The sequence below is a fragment of the Aptenodytes patagonicus genome, chromosome Z (genome assembly GCF_965638725.1).
Source record: "Aptenodytes patagonicus chromosome Z, bAptPat1.pri.cur, whole genome shotgun sequence".
NCBI lineage: Eukaryota > Metazoa > Chordata > Aves > Sphenisciformes > Spheniscidae > Aptenodytes > Aptenodytes patagonicus.
In genome coordinates, this window is record NC_134982.1 from 77,703,986 (window position 1) to 77,731,341 (window position 27,356).

The 27,356-nt window shown below is 44.1% G+C and overlaps 1 protein-coding gene across 7 annotated transcripts; it reads right to left on the minus strand.

Annotated features, from left to right (window-relative positions):
- Positions 1-650: 650 nt before the first annotated feature.
- On the minus strand, positions 651-27,321 carry PTGR1 (prostaglandin reductase 1). Of its 7 annotated transcripts, none has more exons than XM_076362932.1 (11): positions 27,174-27,321; positions 25,870-25,953; positions 12,359-12,465; positions 10,338-10,383; positions 9,545-9,604; positions 8,153-8,320; positions 6,086-6,203; positions 5,639-5,794; positions 3,957-4,062; positions 2,806-2,924; positions 651-1,309 (listed from the first exon to the last, which is right to left on the minus strand). In XM_076362932.1, coding segments are annotated over exons 2-11 (993 nt in total). In that variant the 5' UTR covers positions 25,872-25,953; positions 27,174-27,321; the 3' UTR covers positions 651-1,198. The 7 variants fall into 7 exon arrangements, with proteins under 7 accessions (XP_076219047.1, XP_076219049.1, XP_076219048.1 ...); XM_076362934.1 differs by having other exon boundaries at positions 12,359-12,496; XM_076362933.1 differs by lacking the exon at positions 27,174-27,321 and adding an exon at positions 26,372-26,590.
- Between the last annotated feature and the right edge of the window lie 35 nt (positions 27,322-27,356).

The window sequence follows — 27,356 nt, forward strand, 5'->3', positions numbered from 1 at the left end:
CAAACTGGCAATTGTTTCTCCCCAGAAAACCCTATAAAGCAACCAGAATCTCTCCCCTACTTGTGCCAAGATGCGTTATTGCCCCAGTGGCCAGTCAACCTGTATTTCAGGACATGTTTTGTTCACTCAGCAAGCATCGGTTGATCTACATTGTGAGTGAGTGATCTCTTGTTGACAGACAGAGCATCTAATCCTGGCACTGCAAAGACATTAAGGACATCTAAGATCCCTCTTCACAGATCAATAATGAGACCTAAAAATTAACCAAGAAGTCCTCCACACTGGTTGAAGATGGATCACCATCACCTTCAATACCTGTCTGTATCCCGTAGCAAGTAACAGGTTCTTGTTCTGGCTTTTTCAATACATCTAAGGTATTTATTGTTGCTAATCTGTGTGTCTCCTTTGCTCAGCACCATGTGGGTCCTGGACACCAATTTAACACAGGTAGGGCCAGCATATTGACCTCATCTTCCAGGAGAGCCAGGGTGAACACCATGGCCAAATTACTCAAGGAAAGTGACCTATCCATGCCACTCATACTGTGAGATCTGGTGGGATAAATAAGTGCTTGCAGTATTTTAGCCACTCTGTGTTAACCACAAGGAAGTGGAGGGCATTCTACAAACAGAACTATAACACAAGCAAAGTATCCAGTAACAGATTTATTTTTTCTTTCCAGAATCTCAGAATAACTGAAATATCTACATTTCCTGATGAAAGTGAAAAACAAAAAACCACCCATGTGAGGAAGCTGGGAACCCCCAGGTGTTTTTAGCCTGTTCTTTGCTCCTTGATACTGGTTAAAAAAAACCCTTTTGCTGAGTTCTGGGCCAAATCAGTAGGTAAACATCAGTCACCAGATATGCCATCAGATCGCAAAGCTTTTGGAATTGCTATTGCTTTCTACAAGCCAATTCATAGACAGCTTCAAGCTACTATTAAATCTGTTACAGTTCTGATGAGGTGTAGCAGTTTTAAGGCTTTTATTTTTTATGTAGGTTTGGGAAGCAACTCTCAAGTTCTTCAAGAGCAAAGCCATTGGCATATACTTACACTTACTACCCCAATTATTAACAGAAGTTATCATTACCTAACATCCAGCAAAAAGACTGAAACATGCCTTCCAATCAGTGAGTTAAATGCACTTTAACAGAATCACATTCTCCTGTGCCAGTCTCCCAGGAATATGTGACCTTCAGATTTTTACAATGGCTTTTCCAAGATTTTCTCCCTTTAACATTCCAATGAAAGCTATTGGCATGTTCTCAAATCCTTCAGTCACTTGTTCATGGCACTTCACTTTTCCCTGTCAAAAGGAAGAAAGGAAATTGCTGAGTTTTCGTTCACCAGCTCCCTAGTTTTTAGCATCGTCCCCCTGCACTCGGCACTGCTGAGGCCGCACCTTGAATACTGTGTTCAGTTTTGGGCCCCTCACTACAAGAAGGACGTTGAGGTGCTGGAGCGTGTCCAGAGAAGGGCAATGAGGCTGGTGAAGCGTCTGGAGAACAAGTCTTATGAGGAGCAGCTGAGGGAACTGGGGTTGTTTAGCCTGGAGAAAAGGAGGCTCAGGGAGACCTCATCGCTCTCTACAACTCCCTGAAAGGAGGTTGTAGCGAGGTGGGGGTCGGTCCCTTCTCCCAAGTAACAAGCGATAGGACAAGAGGAAATGGCCTCAAGTTGTGCCAGGGGAGGTTTAGATGACTGGATATTAGGAAATATTTCTTCACTGAAAGGGTTGTAAAGCATTGGAACAGGCTGCCCAGTTGAAATGATGGAGTCACCATCCCTTGAGGTAGTTAAAAGAGGTGTAGATGTGGTGCTTAGGGACATGGTTTAGTGGTGGACTTGGCAGTGCTAGGTTTGTGGTTGGACTCAATGATCTTAAAGGTCTTTTCCAACCTGAATGATTCTATGATTCTATGATCTTCGGAAGACTAAATCACATCCAAATTTTCTCCAGCTTGTATGTTTTATCTGAAACATGCAAGCTGTCACGCACCAGGGTAACTTTGCAAAACTAGGCAGGTAGGACCTGCTTTTGTTGCAAGACCTTCTACCTGGAGTCATAACTGGGAGCAAAAGTCACTGCTATAAAAACACACCAGGACAGATTTAGTGCTACTTGGTCCCCAAACAATGGACAAGTAGGGGATTACTTCCCCAAAGCCAGGCCTGTCTCTACCCATAAGGAAGTATAGAATTGCAAATCCAAGCGATCAAAAGCTGAGCCATCCCAAATCTTGTTTGTAAAAGCTAGAGCCTTTAGTGTTCACACTCACAAGCTTTTCACAGCCATGAACCAAGTGTTAAACTCAGCTTCCATTTAGAAAAATAAAATTTAAGAAATTCCCTATTAAGTCCCTTTAAAGCCCAGCTCACAATTCCATAAAAACATCCATTCTTGCCAGTAATTTCAGCACAATACTACAGTGGAAATCCTTGCTCATACTACAAATGAAATGAGACTTCTGAATGAGAAATAGAAGAATCATTCTAAATATGAAACTCTTCATTGCCAGAGAAGTGTTTTGAATTACTCTGGAAGCATCCTTTTTCAAAGCCTACATGTATTCTGGAGTATATCTAAGCCCACAAGCTAATATCGCAGGTCTCAACAAAGCAGAAGGGATCAGGCATGTTCACTATGGTTTGAGTGTCCCCAAAACGCTCAAAGATCAAGTCAGGTGGAAGAAAAGTATCACAATGGGCCCTCACCTCAACAGCTATGACAAGAGACCCCTTGCAAAGAGGGAAGCTATGGTGTGAGTACACCTTACAGAAAACTACCCCTTCCTTCCTTACCTCCAGGACCCATTTTAGCAGTGCCTTCAGACCTTCCTCCCGGCGGTTATTCCAGCGGGTCACAATAAACCCTTCCATTCGAAGCTCTTTGAAGATCATTGGAACCTGCACATAAGGTCCTGCAAGAGAAAGGAACCAGCAAACCACCTGCAATATCAGTTTCATTTAAAATAAGACCCAATGTCTAAAGAGAGCTTTTAGCCAGTAAAGACCACTGAATCACTTTGTTCCAGCCAGAAGCAACTGGTTTTTTTTCCAAACAGAATTTCCAGGACACAAGACCAAGGATTCATGGACAGACAGCCACCCAGGAAAACAGGCCTGATCCATAAAGCTGTGGGGCTGAACACCTAACTCTCCTGAAAACAGTTTCATTCAGAAGTAAAGCAGCCTCAGCTTCAGCTGAGGGGTTTCAGCTGAATCCTAGAAATACTGTTTTGACAGCTTGTTTGGTAGCCTGCCAAGCTCTCATGCTCTTCCTAAATCTCAAAAAAGTTATGCACATTAAAAAAAAGTTCCCTCAATCATAAAAATATATAATAGTCTCCCCACTCTCAAAAGCCTGTTCCATTTTTAAAGTGATCTGGGAGTCCAAAGCCAGTCAGTTGTCAAAGATAATTCAGACCTCCCGCTTCTTCTAGAAGGCAAATTTGGAAAACTTAATGCTCTTGAAAGTGAATATTCATCTCGGCCACATTTCCCAGCAGTTTCACCAGTAGTTGAACTCTTATGGAAAAAAACAAACCAAACCCTAAGCTGCTTCATCTAAAAACCCAAGGGAAATCCATTCTCTCATCTAAAAGTACATACTGTGTAAGTGGCATCATGCCACCACACCTGCCTTCTACTGATCTGTATCTGCTTAGGGCCCCGGGGAATCCTGGTTTAAGTAGTTTAGTCTCTCCTTCCATTTTTAATCAGCTGATATTCTCCATCCGATACCAGTGTGCACAAAGGGGGATGGGTGCACGTACACACAAGGAGTGCAGTCACACTCCTGCTGTCCCAGAGCAGCGGTTAGTTACCCAAATGTACACACATACATGGCATATGGAAACAACCAATAAAATCTCAAGGGACTCCCATTATGTCCTTATCTCTGCCATCACCAAACAGGAAACAAACTTAGACACAAGAAAGCAGGCCCACACCTTTCTGAGGCACAGAGTCATTGTACTGAGAGATGGCTCCACAGACTGCAATCCTTCCATATTTCTTCATCTGGTTGATAGCAATACTGGCAAATTCTCCGCCCACCTACAAGAACCAGAGCATGTGCAGCATTAGAGACATCCAGTGTTTGGCATTGACTGCCAAAACCTGCCAACCTTGCACTGTTGCACCAACAGGTTCCATCAAGGGGTGGAGAGGTGAGTTCCACTACTCCAAAGACTCAGTGGCTGCAGAAACCCTTACACTTAGTCAACACCTATGAAGACTCGATGTCACTCTTCTAAAAATTAGTTATGAATACAAGGAATCAGTTTTAATTCCAAATCTGCTTCACAAAGCTTGGTTTGGAAGCACTGGGCAGGACTTGCCCTTAGATCCCTCCTCCTAAGGGGCATGTCCAGGGGCACTAAGAAGCACCACCTCTGCTTTTCCCCCACACCAGTCTGCACTTTTACCTTTTCACATTATGTTGATGACAAGTTTTTACTCAGTGATTCTCTTCTCCCAAATAGGGATATACTATACTCGGAAGCTTTTAACAGAGAAAAGCTGTGAGAAAATTTACTGCTGGGGAGAGCTCTGCACAAAAGTTGGAAGCGAGAGGGAAGGGAATGGATATGACCATAAAACCCATTTAAGACCTTAGCAGCACAGGACATGAAATCTGGAAGGGTGAGGCAAGGCAACCAGGAGCTCCTGCCACAGGGGCAAGTGCTTTGCCCTCGCACCATGCATTCACATCGATTGCCAGGGCAAGGCAGGTGCGTTGCAATCCACACAGAACGACAGCACTGTCATCCCTGGATTGGTAGACAGACTGCTGAGGGAAAGACATGCTAAAGGGGTGATGATGGCTGCCCTTTAAACCAGGTGGCTAGCCAGGGAGTTTTAGGCCAGTATGTCAGCTAATACCCCTGTGCCAGGTATTATATTATCAGGTATAATGCATAGATTAGCTATACTAGGAAATTAAAAAAGCCAGGGCTTGTTCTCTGTCTTGAAGGCAAACTGACATGGTTTGACTGCATCTGTACTGTTAAACTCTCCAAAACGAGATGGTCATATTCAAACAGCCTATCAAGAACAGTCCACAGCCCCCATTAACTCCAGCTGTACCTGGGAGAGGTCAGACACCCTCTGTGGGCCACTCCAACAATTTTACAAGTGGGCCTTTCAACTGTTTTGTTTACAGGTACCAGTGTAGCCACCTGGACCATGTAATGTGGGACCATCCGTGCTTGCCCCCCTTCCAGCAACAGCAGAGGACTGCCTGTGGTCCAAGGTGGGGCCAGGAACGGACTGGAGCTCTCTCTGTTCAGCATCAGTTAAATGTTCACTGTGACCCTCACATCCCCAAAATGTGCCAGACTTTCCAAAGACTGAAAGCTTCTCTCTCTCCATTCACAAACACCACCAACAATCCAGCTTTGCCTTTCAGTCTTTGTTCTTTCTGTTACTGCCCAAGTCAGCCGCAGAAATAAGGGTGGGAAGGGAACAGGAAAGCAGTAAGCTCTTATGGAGACCATTTCTCAATTAGATGGAACTCGAAATATCGAGTTCCTGGTGTAGTCTTCAATTAGATATATACAATATTGGGTTCCTGCTATAGTTTAAGGAAAATGACAGTCTGTTCAGGGTAGGGCCCTCTCTCTGAACTCACATTGTCAAAGAAACAGTCGTAGCCATCAGGAGAGGCTTTACGCAGTGCTTCATCCAAAGATGTAACAGTCTTGTAATTAAAGGCTTCATCAAAGCCTATTTTTTTCAGATAGGCAACCTTCTCATCTGAGCCAGCACAGCCAACCACTTTGCAACCCTGCAAGGAAAGGAGAAAAACATTTTTAAACATCCCCTCACAACACAGGCTAACAGTCACAGCTGAGTGGAGAGCTCATCCTTAAAGTCAGGCTGTTGTCACCACATGAGTTCCTGACCGCTAGGAAACATTCAACTAGCTTTGCTACATCTTCAGGAGCTTATCCCATCTCAAGACCTTACTGTAGGCATGCCTTCAGGGATGCTTGCCCTCCTGATCATTCATGGCCTTGTTCCCCTGCCTCCAGGTGAGCCTTCTGAGGAGCAAGTATGAGCAGTTCAAGCCACTCACCCCAATTTTAGCGAGCTGCCCCACCACAGAGCCCACAGCTCCAGCTGCAGCATTAACCAGCACCGTCTCTCCTGGCTTCATCCTGCAGACCTCCAGCAGACCAAAATAGGCAGTGAGACTGTGAAGAAAAAGAAAGAATGCTCAGTGAGGAATAAAAGACGCCAGACACAGAGATGTGACTTGACCACATTGAACCAATATCAAAATATCATCACAACCAGAACAAGGTTCAGTTTTCCTCATTCTTTATGAAATATAAAAATTAACCCAAACTTCTTAATTTGGCTTTTTTACAGCCATCCCAGAAAAAAAACAGATACACTACTGGGAAACAGGATGCTGTGGCATAAGTCTACCTTAGGTGAGAACAGCTTTCCTTGTGCTCACCAGCCGGAAGGAGAAACACGTAACTCTGTAAGGTGACAACTCAGTTACACACTGGATGAGAGAGTAAATCCAAGCTAGACAGAGGTCAGGAGACAGCTGGTATCTACCAGATTGAGCCAAAGATTAAACGATACTCATCACAAATCAAAGCTGGCAGAAAAAGAAAAAAATGTTGGCAAAACCTTGCTGAACTGATGGGCACACTGCTCCTGAGGACTACTGTGCAGAGCTACGGCTATTGGGTGAATAGTGATCGGTAGGAACCACTAAAGTTTAGCTCAAGCATGTTCCACTGATCATATAAATACTGAAAGACATCAGGCTCTGCAAGTTTCCTGAAGCAATGTGATCAACTGGCCCAGAATCCCAACAAACTTTTCTTCTAACTTCTAAATTCAAGCTTAGAGCTTCCCACTGGCTCCGAACTGAAAGGGTGAATGTCCTGGTTTTGGCAGGGATAGAGTTAATTTTCTTCCTAGTAGCTGATACAGTGCTGTGTTTTGGATTTAGCATGAGAACAACGTTGATAACAGACTGATGTTCTAGTTGTTGCTAAGTAGTGCTTACACTAGTCAAGGACTTTTCAGCCTCTTATGCCCTGCCAGTGAGAAGCTGGGAGGGGGCACAGCCAGGACAGCTGACCCAAACTGGCCAAAGGGACATTCCATACCATGTGACGTCATGCTCAGCACATAAACTGGGGAAAGCTGGCCGGGGGGGCCGCTGCTCGGGGACTGGCTGGGCATCGGTCGGTGGGTGGTGAGCAATTGCATTGTGCATCACTTGCTTTGTATATTCTTTTATTATTATTGTTAATATTATTACTATTTTATTTTATTTCAATTATTAAACTGTTCTTATCTCAACCTCAAAAGTGAGAGTTTTCTCACTTTTACTCTTCCGATTCTCTCCCCCATCCCACCAGGGGGGAGTGAGCGAGCGGCTGTGTGGTGCTCAGTTGCCAGCTGAGGTTAAACCACGACAGTGAACTCAATTCATCTAGCAGCTGTCTGGAAAAACACTCATCTTGCCTGATGTAAAAATGAAATCTGAGAAGTTCTGCATCACACACAATGTTACAATCATTTTGAAAGCCCTCCATGTCAACAGGACTGACCAAGTCCTGATTTCCCATACAAACTACAGAGAAAGAGAGAAGAAATGTGGAAGATGACTGACAGACTGCAGTAGTGAATACAGATTCCGACACACAGCAGCTCTGTCTGCTGCAGTGCAATTTAAAGGACCTCTATTTTGCCGCATGATATGACAGTTGTCTTTTGCCATTTTGGGGGCAATTCTGGAAATATGGTGATAGCAGAAGAGCCCAATCAGCAAAAGCAGAGTAGTCCAGGTGCCAGTGAAGTTTGAATCTTTCCACTGATGTTAATTCAGATTGAACTGGATTCTTTCCAGTCCCTCCTGGATCCTCTTCCTACTTCATGATAACTCAAGGAGATGCACCATAATCTCCAAGGCAAATCTCCTCTGATCTAGAGGATGGGCCAAACTTCAGGCCCTCTACAGGATAAGGGCATCCAGAAGCACACATGTTTTTTACCAGAGTGAGCAGACAACATACTGGTAGAACAAGATGAGGGAAAAAGGTCATACAGATAGGCAGAAACATTCTGCACAACAAAATCCGGGGGATAGCTGCCTTTGGATCTCGAAACTCACCCTGGCATGCCAACCGTCCCAAGAGCCAGAGATTTGGGGAGTGATTCTGGCCAACTGGAAGGAAGGAGTTGTAGGTCTTTCCCATCAGAGATGAAATGAGTTCTCCAGCCACTTCTAGCCACGACAAAGGCCCCCACTGTGAAAGCAGGATTCTTGCTTTCTACAATCCTGTTTAAAAGAAGGGAAAAAAAAAAAAATACCCTGTCAGAGACAAATCATTACTGGTTCTTCCCTCCTTTATTCCTGTTGCCCTGTGATGCAGGAGAAAAATATTTCACATCAGGACATTTAGCCCATGCCTGCTGATGCTGTAGGCTTCTGATGTCTTTCCTGAAATGTCTACAACCTCTCATCACCAGGGGGATACTGGGCAACATGATTCTAGACTCAGCCCTGCCCACAACAAATCCAATGTTCCCACATAGATGCCAACTTTTTTTTTGAGTAGCACCAGTCTGGTATGAATTCAGACTAGGCTAATGTGAGTTAGAAGGCAGGAAAGAGGATGCCGGGATGAAAGGGTGGAAAAGCAAGAAGTCTCAGATAGGCTGTAACAAGCAGTTCCATTCTCAGACAACCTGCACCTCATTTAAAGGCTGAAGATCCTGAAGATGGAGCCTCTTGGGGTAACAAAACCAGATAGAAAGCAGTATCTAGCAACAGGGAGAAGTTCATACTTGCGGCGTCTCTATGCCAAATGAAAATTCAACTTTGTTAGTCCAATAGGAAAACTACGTTGGGAAGGGGTAGGTAAGCAGCTTTGAAATATTGGAAACAGTTGGCCTTCTGTTCAGCAGGCTTGGTTGTTAATTTATCCCAGCCCTCAGTGTTCCTGCAGAGAAACACAAGAGTCAAAGGCCACAGATGTTCCTGGGCAGTAAATTAGAGGCAGCACAGCAGGAACAAGCTGACAAAGGGAAACATCTGTGTAGCTAAATTACCACAAGCTTGGGAAAGGATGGATTTAAGGTTAGATAATCCTCTGTCTAGAGCTGTATCTTAGGTGATGCTGAGGTATTTTCAGCTGGAGTACATAACATGCATGGTTTCAGGCATGCAATTACTAGCACAGCAGATTTTAAAATGTGAAGTTGACACTTACAGCAAATACAATGGTCAGTCCTTCATATCTCTGCTTGTAAAAATTTCCTTTGAAAACATTATCACCAGAAATAACATATAGATTGTATCAGAGGCCTAAATGCTCTCCAAGAAGGCAAAAGAGGTTCTTAGAGGAAAAACACATTCCAACCAATTACAGATAAGAATACAGTTGCAGAAGTATGTAGACTCATGTCCAGAACACGTAATGCAGGCTGCAGATGTCTCAAATATCAGTACATTCCTTCGAGATCTGCCATGTGTATGGATAACAAGAACTGAAGATCTTACCTGGCAACCTGTGTGCCTATCATTATGTCCCCTTCCTTCATGTCCCTTCGACTGTAAGGTCTGTAACGCAGGCAGAGAGATGGCTTACTGTAAGCAACTTTAATGATATTCCAGATATGCTATGAAGCAGTAGCTACTGTGTGACCCAGAAAGAGAGCATAAGCAGTGACGTTGACAGATCACAAAGAGCTTGTCATTGTAATGACATAACTGGATGTTTTCCATAGCCAGCTACTTGAGCATCCCATCTTGACTGAACACTGGGCTAGAGTGTTGGGGACACAACAGCATTAATCTTCCCAGCATGGTCCACCGCTACAAGAAGGCTGAGACTCCAAAGAACTATCTCTGACACTAGAGTCCACCAGACTTCTTCAAACTACCCAGTCTCCCTGTGCTTGGACTACCACCTATTAACATGGGCATATCAGCAATTTCCTACTTAGAATATGTGTCCTTAAGTACAAGGTTGCTAAGATAAGTGAAGCAGCTACTGCAACAGGGCTCCAGTCTTATTTGAGCCCATTGCATTCCAGTGGAAGAGACATGACAAGGAAAAACAGCAGAGTCCAAGAAAAGTCTAGGGCTGCAGCATCATTATCCTAATGTCTGGCTAAATCTGGCACAGCTCTATATTGGGAGTCTTGTAATTTACATGTTTTATAAAAAGCAGACAAAGGCATCTGGAACTCTGGCAACAGGGGATGCTCCCAGTACATGTTCCTTTGAGGTTTAAGTAGGAGACCAAATGATGTATCTTAGCCAGCAATTTAAAAAGAAGAAAAAGATATACCTCATGTAAGGATCAACACTGAGAAACACTGATTCAAGCAGCAACTCTGCAACAAAAGACAAAGCAAATTCCCGGGCATTAGCAGGCAGTAAAGCATAGTTTCCACAAGTCAAGTCTTTCAGCAAAAGCTATAGGAATTCCTGACGGCTCAAAACCCCCATATCCCATTATCCTTTAGGGAAAAACTACCAGAAACAATGACTACATCTATTAGCTTTTTCTGGATTATCACTGTGCTGTTGCAAAAGACACTTTCTGTAGTGTCTCTTTAGCAGGCTAGCTTCTTTTCAATTCTGTTTTCCTTTACCTGCCTCCTCTCTCTATAGGAGGCTCAAGAGGTCAGACCCCCTAAGAAAAACACTAACTTACTTTCGACCCAGATATAAAATGCCTTCCCATGATTCAACCAGCAGAGGGTAGTAAGAAACCTTGGCACAGGTCAAATATAAACACTGCTTTGCTGCCTTAAACAGAAAGCATTAGGCTATCTTTTCTAGGTAGCCTAATCCACCTTGCTGTCTCTAAGGCCACTAGTTCTTGTGAAATATACTGTTAAACAAATTTTAATTTAAGTTCTCATTCACACAGCAGTTTTAGCTGTTCATCTCCACCTAATAATACTTTTCATTGCCTATGCTGCAATGGTCTAGCTAGTACAAGCTAGAAATATACTCAGATACAAATATTTTCCCATTACTCAGAGTGAGCAGGAAGAATAGTCAAGGCCATGTAACATCACAAGAAAGGCTGTCTCCTTTAAAAGTGTTAGTCCAGTATGAAGTTATGCCTCTTGCTGTAGGGATTAAAATGGGAAGGAAGAAATGACTCCATGTTCTTAAATACCCACAGGCATGAAATTTTTAAGTGTGTCTGAATGCTATAGAAGTACAGGTGCTATGAAAACACTTGAATGTATATGTAAGAAGAAATCACCTTTAAAACCTTTAAGTTGTAAACATAACTAGTACTTTAATGCAATTTCTTTGGGGCACCTTCTAAACTGGAGTAAATTTTGTAAAGGACAAGTGGCGGGGTGAGGTTCAAGACAACATGGTACGGATGTACCATGTTGCCATGTAGCCATAAATGGCTTCTTTTATAATTCTTTTACCAACAGCTCTTGCACAGAGTAAGTTATCATATTCCCTACCCTTTTTAAAATGGAGAAACACAGAAATAAAACCTGTGCATTTTTTTCTCTTTTTATTCACTCTCTTGCTGTCACAACAGGTCAAATATAACAGATTAGCTCTGGCAAAAAACCAGATGTTGAATGCAGACAGAAGTCTTGCCTCGTTGCTTCTTAAAATGAAAGACCGGCCCTCATTGACTCCAGCCCCAAGGCCTCCCAGCTGCAGGCTCACTCCCAACCCAGTCACTCTGCTCTCCCCCAGCACTATCCTCAATACCTTCCCTATCAGCATGAAAAAAATCCAGTGAAAACCTACTCCCAGAGGCTACCATCTTCTCCAGCTTTCTCCAAAGGATTTTGCAAAATAAAGTAGATTAAAACCTTTCACCAGTAAAACATGTTTGGGTTTTACTACAGTTATCTCATTGGCTCTGTGTCATGGCTGAGTTCTCTCTTTCTAAATTAAACAAATTCTGTTTCCTTGCGGCTGTGGGTTTTGAGGGCATATCACTTCAGCAATTTTCTCCAGTAAGCTTAATTTGCAAACACATTCAAATGCCTTTGCCATCAGGCACCGTGTGTAATTAGGCAGTGTGAGACTGAGAGGCATGTTGCAGCCGCTGTATGCTAGAGTTAGAAAAGCTCAGTTACTGTTTCTAAGGGTATTATCAGAAGGCAGCATGACTTAAACCCCACCAAACCCATCAGCATACATGTTCTTGAGCAATCACCCTTCTCTGCTAAGGTGCATGGCTTGCCACAAGCCGTGCCAACCCATTTTTGAAAATCCAAGCCAGAGAAACATACAAGCAGTTCTACAGATACACAGCCATTCGTCAGCAACCAGACAACCTCCGGAAAAAATAAGAACAGGTGGCACTGCACTTACCTCCATCCTTTAGGTTTGGCAGCTCTATCTTTTTCAGGTCAAAGTCGCTGGTTTTGGGGAAACCCTCAAAATGCTTCTTCAGAACCCACACCTTGGCAGTCACCATCCTGCACAACAAACAGCACGGCCAAAGATCACCTGTCAAAGAGATGCCCAATGGTGCTGGGTTTGCTCATGGGGGCTGCTTTAGACTTTACGAAGCGGAAAAGTATCCTGATAACGTGCTGTTACACAAGACAGCTTCTACTTGCATCCTTTAGCAATACTGCCAGATCAAGAAAATGTTTGAAAAGCCCCCTCATTGCCTAAGCAACCCAGAGCTTCCTGCGACCTGCTGGACCTCCCTGCCTGCTGTCAGCAAGCCCTGGTGTGGGAAATCAGCCCCAGCAGGATGTACGGCTCCCACTCTAATGAAATTGAAGAGGGAAAATCTACTAGTTTAAGGAGAGAAAAAATCCTGGAAGGAAGAAAAATAAAACACTTAAACTCACTCTTTTGCCCTGATTACATGGGGTGAGTACTGAACCTAAACTTTTACAAGCTTGAACAAAAGTGCAAGTGAGAAATACAAAGGTAAGAAAGACCTCTTTCTGTGACACCCTGTATGTTGAAAGAAAACACTTCTCCAGTTGCCAGGCTCAGGACTTGGAACTGGGAGCACGTTGTCACCAGTATTTTCCATACAAGATGGAAACCAACAAATGACTTGCATTTGTTTTACCCTCACAGCCCCTTTTTCCTTCCTATAAGCAAGCGTATCAACAAGGGCAAAGAAAGAGAAGTTTATACTTAGAGCAGGTAGGTAGAAAACTGTCTTCTACTGACAAGGCCAGTCAATAACCTTCTGCACCTGACTCGGTGGCTGGACTCCTTCAGTCACACACACCTCCTAATAGGTGAAGACATCTGCTTTTATCAACTGAGCAGGTACCGCCTGCAGCCCACTTCCCCAGGAGCAAGTGCAAATCCTCAGAAAACCTGGCGCAGGGCACACTCACCGTGATTCACCTTTCTCCTATTAAGATTTGACATCATCCTTACAGACTGCTCCAATTCAGTGCCCAGCCAGTTGCACAGGAATGTTCTGCAATATGCCAAGCTAAACACACAAAACCCACGGTCCTAGAAACCACAAAATACTGCAGTCTGGAGACTGAGACTATCCCCCAGAGCAGGAGTTTCTTCAAACCACATTTTACCAGTCCAGCCCTAAAACTCTTAAGAGTTCTGCCACTGAGGAAAAAATATCTAATTAAAAATGAATATAAAATCCATCATTCAATCCATCGGTTAACATAGCGAATGATCCATACGTACGCCACTACCACAAGGGAACACTATCATGACATTTACATAGTGAGATGCCTGCAGGATCTCAAAGGACATCCGTACCCATGTGTGTGCTCTGACATCTTCAGTGTTTCCAGTGCACGCACCAAAGGATCAGAGCTTGTGTGGCTACGCGTCTGCATGCTGAGATCTCTGTTCATTGCAGAGCCACCTTAAGAAACAGTAGCAAGCTTTGGCATTTTGCCTCGACTGTGTTGCAATGAGGCATGTGGCATGGGAGAAAACTTTGTCCAGGGACTATCTGTCTTCAGCTTTTATTTTTCTTGTGAAAATATTCAAGTAGAATATGAGGGTGGAAAGTGTAAAGAGACCAATATGTAGTGGCATGTTTAACTACAAAACACCTGAAGGCAAAAGTACTAATTAGGAACAGAGACCTGAGAAAATAAACAAAACTTTTTAAAGACACACAAGCAAGGACCAGGGAGAACAGGGCAAGCTCTCCTTTATTTAGATAAAAGCAAAAGCCACCAGACCCCATAAACTCATCAGCACGCAGCAACTTTCTGTGATGAACCAGGGATATTCCTAGTTCCTCACATTAGGAGCGTGTGCTGGGGAAATCACCTATATCGGGACACGTATCATCAAGCTCACAGTCAAAGCATCCCGCATTCCTTAAGTGAGCAGCCAAAACCAGCATTCCTCACATCCCACATACAATCACAAGAACCAACGTCACAGAAAAGTTATGTGCAGCGATTGCCATCTGACTTACAAATGTTTTTTCTTAAAAAAAAAAAAAAGCACTCCCCTGGCATTTCTATCCGCTGCTGCATTTGCTTTGGTATTAACCGTGCTTATCTGTACTTTTCAGTAACAAAAGATATTGCGACACTGCAGCAACAACAAAGCAAACTCAGCAAAGGGTCTTACAAGAGCAAAAGGTGAGTTCAGAGTAACACAAAACTGATCCCGCTCACTCGCTTACACCCACAAAGGGTGCTTTTGTCACAGCAGCGTGTCCTACGTTCAGGTGTTGTCCCACAAGCGGGGTCCGGTACCCGGGGTACAAAAAGCCAATCTTACACACAGAGCCGAGATATTTATTTATCTGAAGTTTGCACAAAGCTGGGTGCCAGGTGGTAATTCCACAAAGGTAGCACACCACACAAAAGAACTACAGCGTATTTATATTGTTACATGATTAGGAAAAAACCCGCCTAAGTTCGTGCTCGCTGGTTAGTTATGTTCAAATTAGCCTCGCTTGCCACGTAAATTAGCACTCATGCTCCTTGCGGGCGTGGGGGGACAAGTCTCTCCAGTCTTGCATTGAGTCGGTGGTCGCGATCTCCCCCTGCCGCCTTTACCTTTCCCCTAGTTACCGCAGTTTTTTGCTGACTTCTTGTTTCTTTGGCAATCATCTAGCCTCTGACGCCTTCTAGGGCAGGATGTTCCCCTTTTATCAGTCGTCTTCTTCAAGGGCGCAGTCGTCGTAAGGCGTGCATTGTTTATACAAGGTAATCAGGCCAGTGCAATGAAGACTACAGTCTAGGTATTAACCCAAACATATGGCCGCACAGGCACAGGTACTCAAGTGCTCCAGCCAGGAATGACTGGGGACGAGGGATGCTGGCTAGGTTGGCAGCCACGCGCTGATGTGCCGTTTCTACCCCAGGGAGCCAACAGTGGTTCAGAAATGCTTTGCCTCCCACCCTGTCCCACCTCCGTGAGTCATCAGTATTGACTCCCTGCTTTTTGTCTCTTTTGTCTGCATGCCTCAAGGCTCCAGCCCTGTTCTTTACATTCTCACCATCATCTCTTAATAGCTTCGTTCTTCACTTTAGTCTGAGTACAGGAACACGCTGCCCCTTGGTTTAGGCTGTCCTTTGTTTTCCCTACCTGGTCCTCTAAGAAGCTGCACAAAGATGTGCTGTAATCCTGACGATCTGCAAATCTAGGTGCCATCAGTATTGGCCATTTCTCCCTCTCTTCTGCTGTTCCTTCTGGTGCTTCCACACTCAGACCTCCCATTCACACCAATATTCATATTCCTATCAAAAATTTCTACTTTTTGTGATACACAGATTTTTCAGCAGAGCAATGATCCCTCCTACAAACAATACTGAAAGGTTAATTTCACTGCACCATTTTTATTACATTTAGGCCTAACTTTGGGAACAGGACAAATTTTCTGCTGACCACTTCTCACCTTCTATTGAAATCACATTGTTGTAAATAGTTGCGAGATAAACGGCTGGATTAATCAAGCATAGGTCAAGCATACAAGCCCTAAGCTAACAATCACATCGTGAGATAGATAAGAAATAGCAGAAACCAGACAAGGACAACCAGAACTGTAACAAAGGGCAGGGATGAGCCAATTTGTGACCATGTAAGGAAAAGTTCACCTCCTGCAGAGACCACCAGAGACCACTAGAAACCATCCGAGACCCCTGTAGAATCTCCTAAAGGACTCAAAACGCATGCGTGAAAGACTATGCAGATATTATAATTAGTTCTGAGAAATGGAATGAATATGTATGATTATTCCAAGAAATGTGATGCATACATATATCGCAGAACCATATAAGGGATGGTTGATGCAACATATGGTGTGCATGCTAGGTGGAGAGATCCCCCATGCACCCAGTGCTAAATAAACAATGCCTGCTCTTTAATACACCCAGTGTTAAGGAGTTTCATTCCCGATTTTCAGTGACAACATTATTATAGCCACTTCAAGGCCAGGGGTGCTTTCTGTGGGCTGCAAAACAAAAAGCCCCAAACCAAACAGAAAACAGAACACAAACACACACTTGATGAATGGATTCACAAACCAATTTCCAGGTTAACAAACCAAGATTATTTTGTATGTTTAGATATAAAATCATAAGAACTGGTAGGCACTACATTGCTTAAGCGTATTAAAGAACTCTAAAGCGTAAACAGCAGTGATGCAACATTGCTGGGGTCCAGTAAAAGCATTACTGGACTAAGCATGTGATAGCTGCCATCGCAGCTCCAAGAGCAGTAACCATCGTGGTGTAAAACTACTTTGTTGTCAGTGTCAGTGGGTTTGAATAATACATTTCTTTTATGTGTTTTCTGTATAAAGTGTTTCATAGACCCTTACAATCATTACAGGCAGCTATGATAAAAACTTGAGAAAAGACAGTCCATGAAGGTAATAAAAACTCTTTGAAAAATAATTCACTTATAGCAAATCCCAGGAAAAAATTAAGGTGATGCATTTCTACCTGATATTCTTACAAAAGAACCATTAAAGCTTTTACTGAAATTGAAGTCCAAGACAGCATTTATTCTGATGTCCTTCAAACCCTCCTTGTCCTCTGGTCTAGCCCATCAAGCTAGCAAAGAATAAAGTTTTACATTGATCTCTATCAACTTTTTCCATAAAATCAGACACCTAGGAAAGAAGTAATGGATTGGGGAATCTCAGCTTTGTGCACTAACAATATACGTAAGAAAGCAAAGATCCAATCTGTGTTCAGACACTGCAGTTGGTGCAAACTGTAGCAGAGCTGCAAGCAAAGCACCTTCACACAGGTTATCACAGCTCAATCCCCAAAATCAGCGCAGGAAAGAAGGTTCTCAATTCAGAGGAAAATGGGAGAGAAGGAGGAAGAGGTGAAAACTAGGATCCCGTAGTAGATACTAGGAACTGGAAAAGAAGGTCAGGAATAAAAGAGAGGACAGACAAGTCCGAGAAAATTGAAAGAGTTTGACTGCAGGCTGAGGAGCTGGTGGCGATACCTGAAATCTGGGAATCTTGATGTTAAAGTAAAAGAGTAGTAAAGCTCTCCAGGGAGCATGAGTCAAACCAGCAAAGTTTACTTTCCTTAAGTAACCCCAACTAACATTCATATCTTGTGTGGTATGGTTTCCTAGCCTGGGCTTGCCCAAATCTAACCTTGAGGACAAAATCATCTTAGAAGCCTGCCAGTTACAAGTAAGTTCAATTCAAATTTGGGGTTAGCTTAACAGTTCATCTTGCTGCCAGTCACAATTAATTTGCAGATATGCCTGTGGTACTTGTTTCCTTTTATCTCCATTCTGAAGCAGGAACAGCTATGCTCCCAGCTACACTGGAAGAAAAGGGTATGATTAAAAGCTAAGTAACGTAGTGTATCTCTCAGACATAATTAATTTGTAGATCGGGGCTAAGGAAAAAAACACCGATCACCACAACAGCAAAGTTGTTCAGGAAACCATCATCTCATCTAGTCCCTTCCTCCAGATCAATAAAGGCCTGTAGTGCACGTAAAAAATATGCTGGGGAAGACAGTCTTGGTTATTCCTGCCTTCCATGGGATTGCTTTTGCTCAAGGACCTGGATGCACTTGGTGGATAATGAGGAAGGATGGGGAAGTCCGATGTGTACCTCAAGGGGATTTGATTTTGGGTGAGAATAGCCAATGATTTGAACTATATGATGTTAATCGCTACGTAATATTATACATCGTATCAATAGTATTACAATAAGAATCACCCAGATTAATGAAGAATGAACCTTGATGAAACTGAGCAATGTTCCAGTGATGATGGAACCAGAACTGACTTCAACATGAAACAATCCAACCCCGCATACCATCTTTCCTGCCCTGAAGGACTGTTATGACAGATGGAGCCCAAAGTCATGGACTACATGAACCCAACAAACGTTTTATAGGGATGGCCCATAGACTAAGGGAATGATATCTGTGTGTATACATATCAAAAGACAGGAAAAGGGGTGGTGATTAATGGGAATGTATTGGAAATGGGGGACCTGGGCATGATGTAGATGATACAGAGTAAGGGGTGGATACTGTCCTGGTTAATCTGTTATTATCTCAAACCTTTTGAGCCCCACATTGGGCACCAAAAAGGACTGTTATGGTTTAACCTCAGCCGGCAACTGAGCATCACACAGCCACTCACTCACTCTTCCCCCCCCCCCCAGTGGGATGGGGGAGGGAATCAGAAGCATAAAAGTGAGAAAACTCGTAGGTTGAGATAAGAACAGTTTAATAATTGAAATAAAAAACAACAACAACAATAATAAAAGAATATACAAAGCAAGTGATGCACGATGCAATTTCTCACCAACCGCTGACCGATGCCCAGCCAGTCCCCGAGCAGCGCCCCCCCGGGCCAGCTTTCCCCAGTTTATGTACTGAGCATGACATCACATGGTGTGGAATAGCCCTTTGGCCAGTTTGGGTCAGCTGTCCTGGCTGTGCCCCCTCCCAGCTTCTTGTGCACCTCCAGCCTTCTCAGTCGGTAGAGTGTGGGAAGCTGAAAAGTCCTTGACTAGTGTAAGCACTGCTCAGCAACAACTAAAACATCGGTGTGTTATCAACATTAGTCTTGCACTAAATCCAAAACACAGCACTGTACCAGCTACTAGGAGGAAAATTAACTCTATCCCAGCCAAAACCAGGACCATACTTTAAAAAACAAACAAACAAACAAGAAAAACTTGAAAGGACTTCTTGGCAGTAGAGACTGCCAAGGGAGTCATAATCCAGAGGCTACTTTGGGATTACCCATCCATTACAGCATTACCAATTACCTGGGAGTGAATATGGCCTCAAATCATAAGTCCCTGCACGTCTTAGCAAAAATTACCTGTTCCTCCCCTCTGGCTTAGCTATTACAATGCTTTCTCAGAAATTATTTTTTTCCTGTGGTGAAAAACAAGGTAAAGGCAAACCACTCCCACGCTACTTTTGGCAGACACCATACTGCAAATATCTGAGCAAGCATGACGCTGCATTGTGAAACAATACATCTGCAACTTCACTTCTTTATGCAATGCTATCAAGCCCTGGAAGGAGGTCAAAAATTGGAGGTGAGTAGTCATTGCTCAGTAAAAAGACTGTGCCGTCCTGCACTTTGTTATAAGGCTGTAATTCCAACAGAGGTTCAACAGTCCTGCAGAGCAAGCTCACATGGGGAGGGGAAAAGGGAAGCCAAGATCTGTATTGAAACAGGTCAGCTGCCCTTCAGCTCTCAGAAATTGCACATAAAATGAGAATCTTAAGAACTACATCTGAGAAGAAAGAATAAGCAAGAAGCCCACAGATTGGAAGGAAGACAGGATGCTGCAGGTGACGTGGGCTGACAAACCAAGCCAAAGCTTCTTGAAGGGTCAGCTGTGATTCCTTGATTACTGCGGGGCGTTATCTTAAGCTTCTTTCAAGCACCCTTTCTACTTCCCCCTTGCTTAAATGTTGATACAGTCCAAGCACATGCTGCAACATCACTAAATGCAAAATTTCATCAAAGCTGTTGAGATATACTGCAGCACAGTTTCACTTCTTACATTTGCAGGGACATGCCTGTTAACAGCACCACAGAGAGAAATGTTTCATTTGCTTGATTTTACAGCAGCCAAAGAAAACTCTTTTTTTTTAAAAGCTCCATTAAGCTTAAATTTCTAGAAAACTCCATTTAAATAAAACCCTAAACTTTTGACTACACCAAGCAAGCAATTTTGTTTTAGGGGAAAAAGGTAAGAAATCTCATGCTGGTATCTGATGAACATGACTGGCAAACTGGTAACAACGGACAAGGAGAAGGCTGAGGTACTCAACAACTTTTTTGCCTCAGTCTCCACTGGCAATCTCTCTTCCCACACCTCTTGAGTGGATGGACCACAAGACGGGGACTGAAGGAGCAAGTCCCTCCCACTGTAAAAGAAGATCAGGTGTATGATCACCTGAGGAACCTGAACATACATAAGTCTATGGGACCTGATGAGATGCATCCCAGAGTCCTGAGGGAATTGGCTGATGTAGTTGTCAAGCCACTTTCCGTGACATTTGAGAAGTCATGGCAGTCAGGTGAAGTCTCCGGTGACTGGAAAAAGGGAAACATTGCACCCATTTTTAAAAAGGGTAGAAAGGAGGGCCCTGGGAACTACTGACCCGTCAGCCTCACCTCTGTGCCTGGGAAGATCATGGAACAGATCCTCCTAGAAGCTATGCACTTCTATGCTAGAAGGCACAAATTGGAGAGATATGGATTTGATGAGTCGACTCTCCAGTGGATGAGGGTATGGTCGCATCCAGAGAGTAGTGATCAACGGCTCAATGTCCAGATGGAGATCAGTGACAAGTGGTGTCCCGCAGGGGTCCGTATTGGGACCGGTACTGTTTAATGTCTTCATCAATGACATAGACAGTGGGATCGAGTGCACCCTCAGCAAGTTTGCAGATGACACCAAGCTGAGGGGTGCGGTCGACACGCCAGAGGGACAGATACCATCCAGAGGGACCTGGACAAGCTCAGGAAGTGGGCCTGTGTGAAACTCATGACGTTCAACAAGGCCAAGTGCAAGGTCCTGCACCTGGGTCGGGGCAACCCCCGGTTTCACTACAGACTGCAGGATGAAGGGATTGAGAGCAGCCCTGCCGAGAAGGACTTGGGGGTACTGGTGGATGAAAAGCTGGACATGAGCCAGCAATGTGCGCTCGCAGCCCAGAAGGCCAACCATATCGTGGGCTGCATCCAAAGCAGCGTGGCCAGCAGGTCGAGGGAGGTGATTCTGCCCCTCTACTCTGCTCTGGTGACACCTCACCTGGAGTACTGCGTCCAGCTCTGGAGACCTCAGCATAAGAAAGACACGGACCTGTTGGAGCAGGTCCAGAAGAAGGCCACAAAAATGGTCACTGGGATGGAGCACCTTTCCTATGAGGACAGGCTAAGAGAGTTGGGGTTGTTCAGCCTGGAGAAGAGAAGGCTCCAGGGAAACGTTATTGCGGCCTTCAATACTTAAAGGGGTCTTATACGAAAGATGTAGTTTAACCTGGCAGGCAGCTGAACACCACACAGCCGTTTGCTCACTCATCCCCCCGCAGTGGGATGGGGGAGAGAATCGGAAAAAAAAAAAAAATAAAATTCATGGGTTGAGATAAAGACAGTTTAATAGGACAGAAAAGGAAGGGAAAATAATAATAATGATACAAGAACATACAAAATAAGTGATGCACAATGCAATTGCTCACCACCCGCTGACCGATGCCCAGCCAGTTCCCAAGCAGCGGTCACCCCTCCCCCAGCCAACTCCCCGCAGTTTATATACTGAGCATGGCATCACATGGTATGGAATGTCCTTTTGGCCAGTTTGGGTCAGCTGTCCTGGCTGTGCCCCCTCCCAGCTTCTTGCTGGCAGGGCATAAGAGGCTGAAAAGTCCTTCACTAGTGTAAGCACTAAGCAACAACTAAAACGTCGGTGTGTTATCAGCATTATTCTCATACTGAATCCAAAACACAGCACTGTACCAGCTACTAGGAAGAAAATTAACTCTATCCCAGCTGAAACCAGGACAGATGGGGACAAACTTTTTAGCAGGGCCTGTTGCGACAGGGCAAGGGGGAATGGTTTTAAACTAAAAGAGGGTAGATTCAGACTAGCTAGAAGGAAGAAACTTTTTACAATGAGGGTGGTGAAACACTGGCCCAGGTTGCCCAGAGAGGTGGTGGATGCCCCATCCCTGGAAACATTCCAGGTCAGGTTGGACGGGGCTCTGAGCAACCTGATCTAGTTGAAGATGTCCCTGCCCATGGCAGGGGGGTTGGACTAGATGACCTTTAAAGGTCCCTTCCAACCCTAACTATTCTGTGATTCTATGATCATTCCTTCTTTCCTTCCTGCTTTCCTCCTTTCCTCCCTCTATATGCTTGCTTGCTCCCTCGGAAAGCATTCTCCTGTGTCTAATGAAGCATGTATCTTCCACCATCAAGGCACCTGCAGGGTTTCCTTTTCCTGTGTGCCAAACATGGTTTGAGAGTTACACCGCCACAGACAATATTCACTTCAAATGAAATGCATACACATACAGCTTGCACAGCACAGACCTTCCTCCCCTATAAAAGCAGACTAAAGGATGGTGCCTTTCTCAAATTTATATCCAGCCCAGCACAAGAAAACTTGAGAGAGTTAGAGCAAGGATTACATCCACCACTGGAGTTTAAAACACTAAATCTGCAGGTTTGAAAGAAAAATCTGTGAACTCCCCCTCACCCCCCCTGTTCTTAGCCTGCCTGCCTTTCTTCTGGTGCTTTGTGAAGATCAGCACCTCTCCAAACGTGCAAGACTGACAGTTGTCATGGTGAAACCCTGAGGGAAGCTTCACACGTTTTTTACACAAGCGGAGATTCAGAAGACAGTCCTTCTCCAGACTTCCAGTTTCTCTGGCTAAAGATTTTCCCATCTGAGAACCCTGAGCATGCACTGATCTGTCGCCCTTGTGTGCTTAGGGGGATTGCTGGCCTTTTAGGGTCTCGCTCTCTCCTCCAGGACCCTTCTTTTCAAGGGTTGTAAACCTTAACAGGAATATCATCTCATGAGACCTATAGGCTTGGGCAGATAGAAACCTTCTACCCCACAAGGAGACTGCAGTATCACCACAGAAGAAACAATATCTAGTGAATATTCAACTGGTCTAGATTAGAAATGTACTTTAGTCTCAGTTATCTGACAGAAGGAAGGTCAGAATTTCTAAATGGCCTGCTTAATATTTGGTCTGGTGTTTAACCTTTGTTCTTGCTTCCCTTCCCAAATTGTAAGATTAGTGAATTTCAATGTGCTAATCAAACTTTGAATAACTGACTGGATTTGCCAGTTCACCTGTGGTCCCAAATTCCCCAGGAAACTGAGCCATAACCTACATTAGTGGATCTCAGATGCTATTGATTGGTGCAAGGAAATCTGTACCTGCTTTAGACTGAGAGAAGCATGGTTTTTCATATGAAGAACATTTAAGCAAATAAAGCTGCATAAACAAAGCAAATAATCAGATATAAACAGGTCACTGATGCAATCTCCTGTACTATCCTTACAGCCAATCTGGTGAGATAAATTGGTGCATAAATGGATAAGAAGGTAGAGGACTGCAGGATTGTCCTCAGTGGGACAAAGTCCAGTTGGCAGGCCATTACTAGTGGCATCCCTCGGGGATCACATTGGGAGCCATAATGTTTGATGTCCTTATAAAAGACCTGGACAGTCATGACCTGGAAGGACAGAGTCCTTCCCCACACCCTGAACTGGGACCCAGCTGCATCTGGAGCGCCATGTTGAGTTCTCAGCTCCCCGGTACAAGAAAGTGTTGTGGATTAACCCAGACGGCAGTTAAGCACCACACAGCTGCTCGCTCGTTCCCCCCTGGTGAGACGGGGGAGAGAATCAGAAGAGTAAAAGTGAGAAAACTCCTGGGTTGAGATAAAGACAGTTTAATAGGGAAAGCAAAAGCCGTGCACATAAGCAGAGCAAAACAAGGAATTCATTCACTCCTTCCCATCGGCAGGCAGGTGTTCAGCCATCTCCAGGAAAGCAGGGCTCCATCAAGCGTAACGGTGACTTGGAAAGACAAACGCCATCACTCCGAATGTCCCCCCCTTCCTTCTTCTTCCCCCAGCTTTATATGCTGAGCATGACCTCGTATGGTGTGGAATATCCCTTTGGTCAGTTGGGGTCAGCTGTCCCGGCTGTGTCCCCTCCCAGCTTCTTGTGCACCCCCAGTTGACTTGCTGGTGGGGTGGGGTGAGAAGCAGAAAAGGCCTTGACGCTGTGTAAGCACTGCTCAGCAGTAACTAAAACATCCCTGTGTTATCAACATTATTCTCATACTAAATCCAAAACACAGCACTGTACCAGCTACTGCGAAAAAAAATAACTCTATCCCAGCTGAAACCAGGACAGAAAGTCACTGACATACTTCAGCGAGTCCAGTGTAGGGTCACCAAGATGATGAAGGAACTGGAAAATGTAACAGACAAGGAAAGACGTGAGAGAAATGGCTTTGTTCAGTCTCCAGAAACAAAAGCTACGAGGAGATTTACTGCTTTCTACAGCTGCTTAGTAAGACAGTATCGAGAAAATGGAAACCGGCTCATCTGAGGGGAATGCACAGCGACAGCGTAAGAGATGATGAATGTAGTTTGCAAAACAGTATTTTCCAATGATACATGGAAAGTTGCGGGATTTTTCCCCGCCAAACCATGACCAGGTCAGATATTGGAACAGATTGCCTGAAGAGATTGTGGAATCTCCATCTTTCAGAATTTGTAAAACTTCACATGCCTGTGAGCAATCTGATCAGTCTGGTCTGACTTTGCCCATGTGTACAGACTACAGGGGGGAACGAGCAGCCCCCCAAAATTCCTACCAACCCAAATTATTCTTTGACTACATAATGGCAACTAGCACTCAATTTGTAATTAGCTCTTGATACAACAACTAGTGCTTATTTCATATGAACAACTATAAGCATGAACACCTTAAGAATTAAATCAGTACCAGGAGCAAAGTTATAATTTCATACTTATTATTGTTGGTTTTACTTATTATTCAGTGCAGGTTTCTACAGGATACTCTTCAAAATACCTGAAGAACCAGAAAACTCTCATAGGAGATTTACTCAGGATGTATACACCCTAATTTCTTTCATCAGAACTGAGTCCTGAGAAGAAAAAAACCAACAATTATCTCCTCTGAGCCAAGAATCAACAGCAGTATAGCATGATTTGCAAAAAACCCACCAAAATCCAAAAACCCCTTACAATATTTGTCTACCCAAAAGGCTTAGTGTTAAACTCATCCCATGAAATAAAAAGAAACAGGTGTCGCTATACCAGAATAAAACATTCTTTTATGTATCTGCTGTGACCATGCTTTCAGTCCTTAGAAATTCTAGTGAGCACACTAGTGAGTTTCAAAAAATCCACCTCTTTCTGAACTGATTATATCATTAATTTTGTGCTGCATTATCATATAGTTACTAAAATCAAACCCTTTCCCAATTCTTAAAATACTCATTTCACAAACCAGTGAAGCTATATGTTTACCTTTGTAGAATATCTACTTGTGACTTCAGAGCTAGGAAAGGTATCTGCTATACATTTGTTATAATGCACATTATGGTATAATACTACTAAAAATTCTCCTAGATAAGCAGCTGCTAAAAATCTTTTCCTTCCTCAAACCACATGCTATATTCATTCCAACATGCTAACTGCATGTTAAGTAGCAGCAACATTTTTTTTAATTCCTTAAAATTGAACACTATCATTAAAATAGCACATTTTACCATTACACCAAATGAAGCACCCAACTTTTAGGGCCTATAAGGTCAAAGCTATTACATAACCACTTAAGAAAAGGTGAAATTATCCCTCTCCCTCATGTCATATGCAAATAGAGAACATACATGGTTATCTTTATAGTGGAAAGCCTCTCACATCAGAAGTGGTTCTTCTTCATTTCCATTTTCTTATTTCAGTCTGTAGTTAGCCTGTATGGAAAAGGAGTAGTTGGAGCAGCTACAGCACTGGCTACTCAGCTGCCAGCTCCATCAGCCACACATGGACAATCATTTCGGCCCTTTGAAGAGCAACCAGGTGCCACCTGCAGCATGGTCCAAGCAGCCACCTCTCACAGAAACTAATCAGGAACTCGCCTTCAGGCAAGAAACATGCAAGCACATTTGCCACAGATCGCAGATTTTTTGCCAATCAAAAATGATTCAAAAATAATTTTGTAAGACTTTCAATTCGCCAAATAAAAAGTGGCATTTAATGATGGCTGTATAGTCACATAGTGCCACTCTGATTCTTCCCCATGCTTCAAAATAATTTTTCTCAGTATGGCATCCAGATGTTAGCAAATGAACAGCTGATAGGATATCATGAAGTGCTTCCCGGCTACAGTACCTCCAGCAGCAGTGCTGTCACAGTAATGCCTTAAACAGATCAAGGTGCATCCAATGTAATTCCTGAAGTGAGCAAATTTTTCCCTATAATGTAGACTTGCAGTCTGAATTATTTCAAATTATTAAAATAACTTCAGACTATAAATTAGGTAGTTTAGTTTTACAGCAACTCCCCAGAGCTCAGTGGTAACACTAACGTCCAGCTGACAGTACCACACAGAAGTCCTCTTGCAAAATACTTGTCTATTTTTATAGCATAACTGCAGCAGTTTCTGGAAGGAGTACACTCATTCAGCTGACTTTGCTTTTCCACTTTGACCAATGCAGCACAGGACAACTACTGTTTTTCCAATGACACGCGCTCGAAAAATTTGAATAGGCTCTCTTTATTCTGCTTGAATGGAAACACTTCTATAAACCACAGCAAGATAGCTGAACAGGCACAGATAGTTTAGGGTTTTTTTGGGGCGTAGGGGTGGTGAAAGTTGAAAGTACAGAACTGCACTTTCTTAATTTTAATGTAATTTAAGGGCGGTACAGAGACACCTCCCGCCGTAGCCTGGAGTTAACACTCAAGCTTCTCAGCCCCACCACGTAACCCCACACTAACGCCCAAGTGCCTTCTCACCCACCCCGATCCCCCCTCTCTCAGGGACCGCGGTCGCACAGCTGCAGCTCCCTTCCCTCACAGCACCAACAACCGCCATTTTCCACCCGTTCCCGCCCCGGCCACCGTCCCCGTCCGCCTGTCAGGGCTGGAGGGGGCCTTTCTCGCCAGCGCCCGCCAGCCGCGCTCGCCTGACCTGAGGGTGCCCGCCGTCCCCTCGGGCCGAGAGCCTGCGTTATGGACGTGCTCACTCCTCCTCTGAAAAGGAATGAGAAGCGGACCTAGTCCCTCCCTTCTCTCTCCAGGAAGAGAGGAGCTGGGCCGCCTGAGGCAGGCAGCGCGGGGCAGCCGCGAGCAGGCACCTCCCTCTAACGGCCGC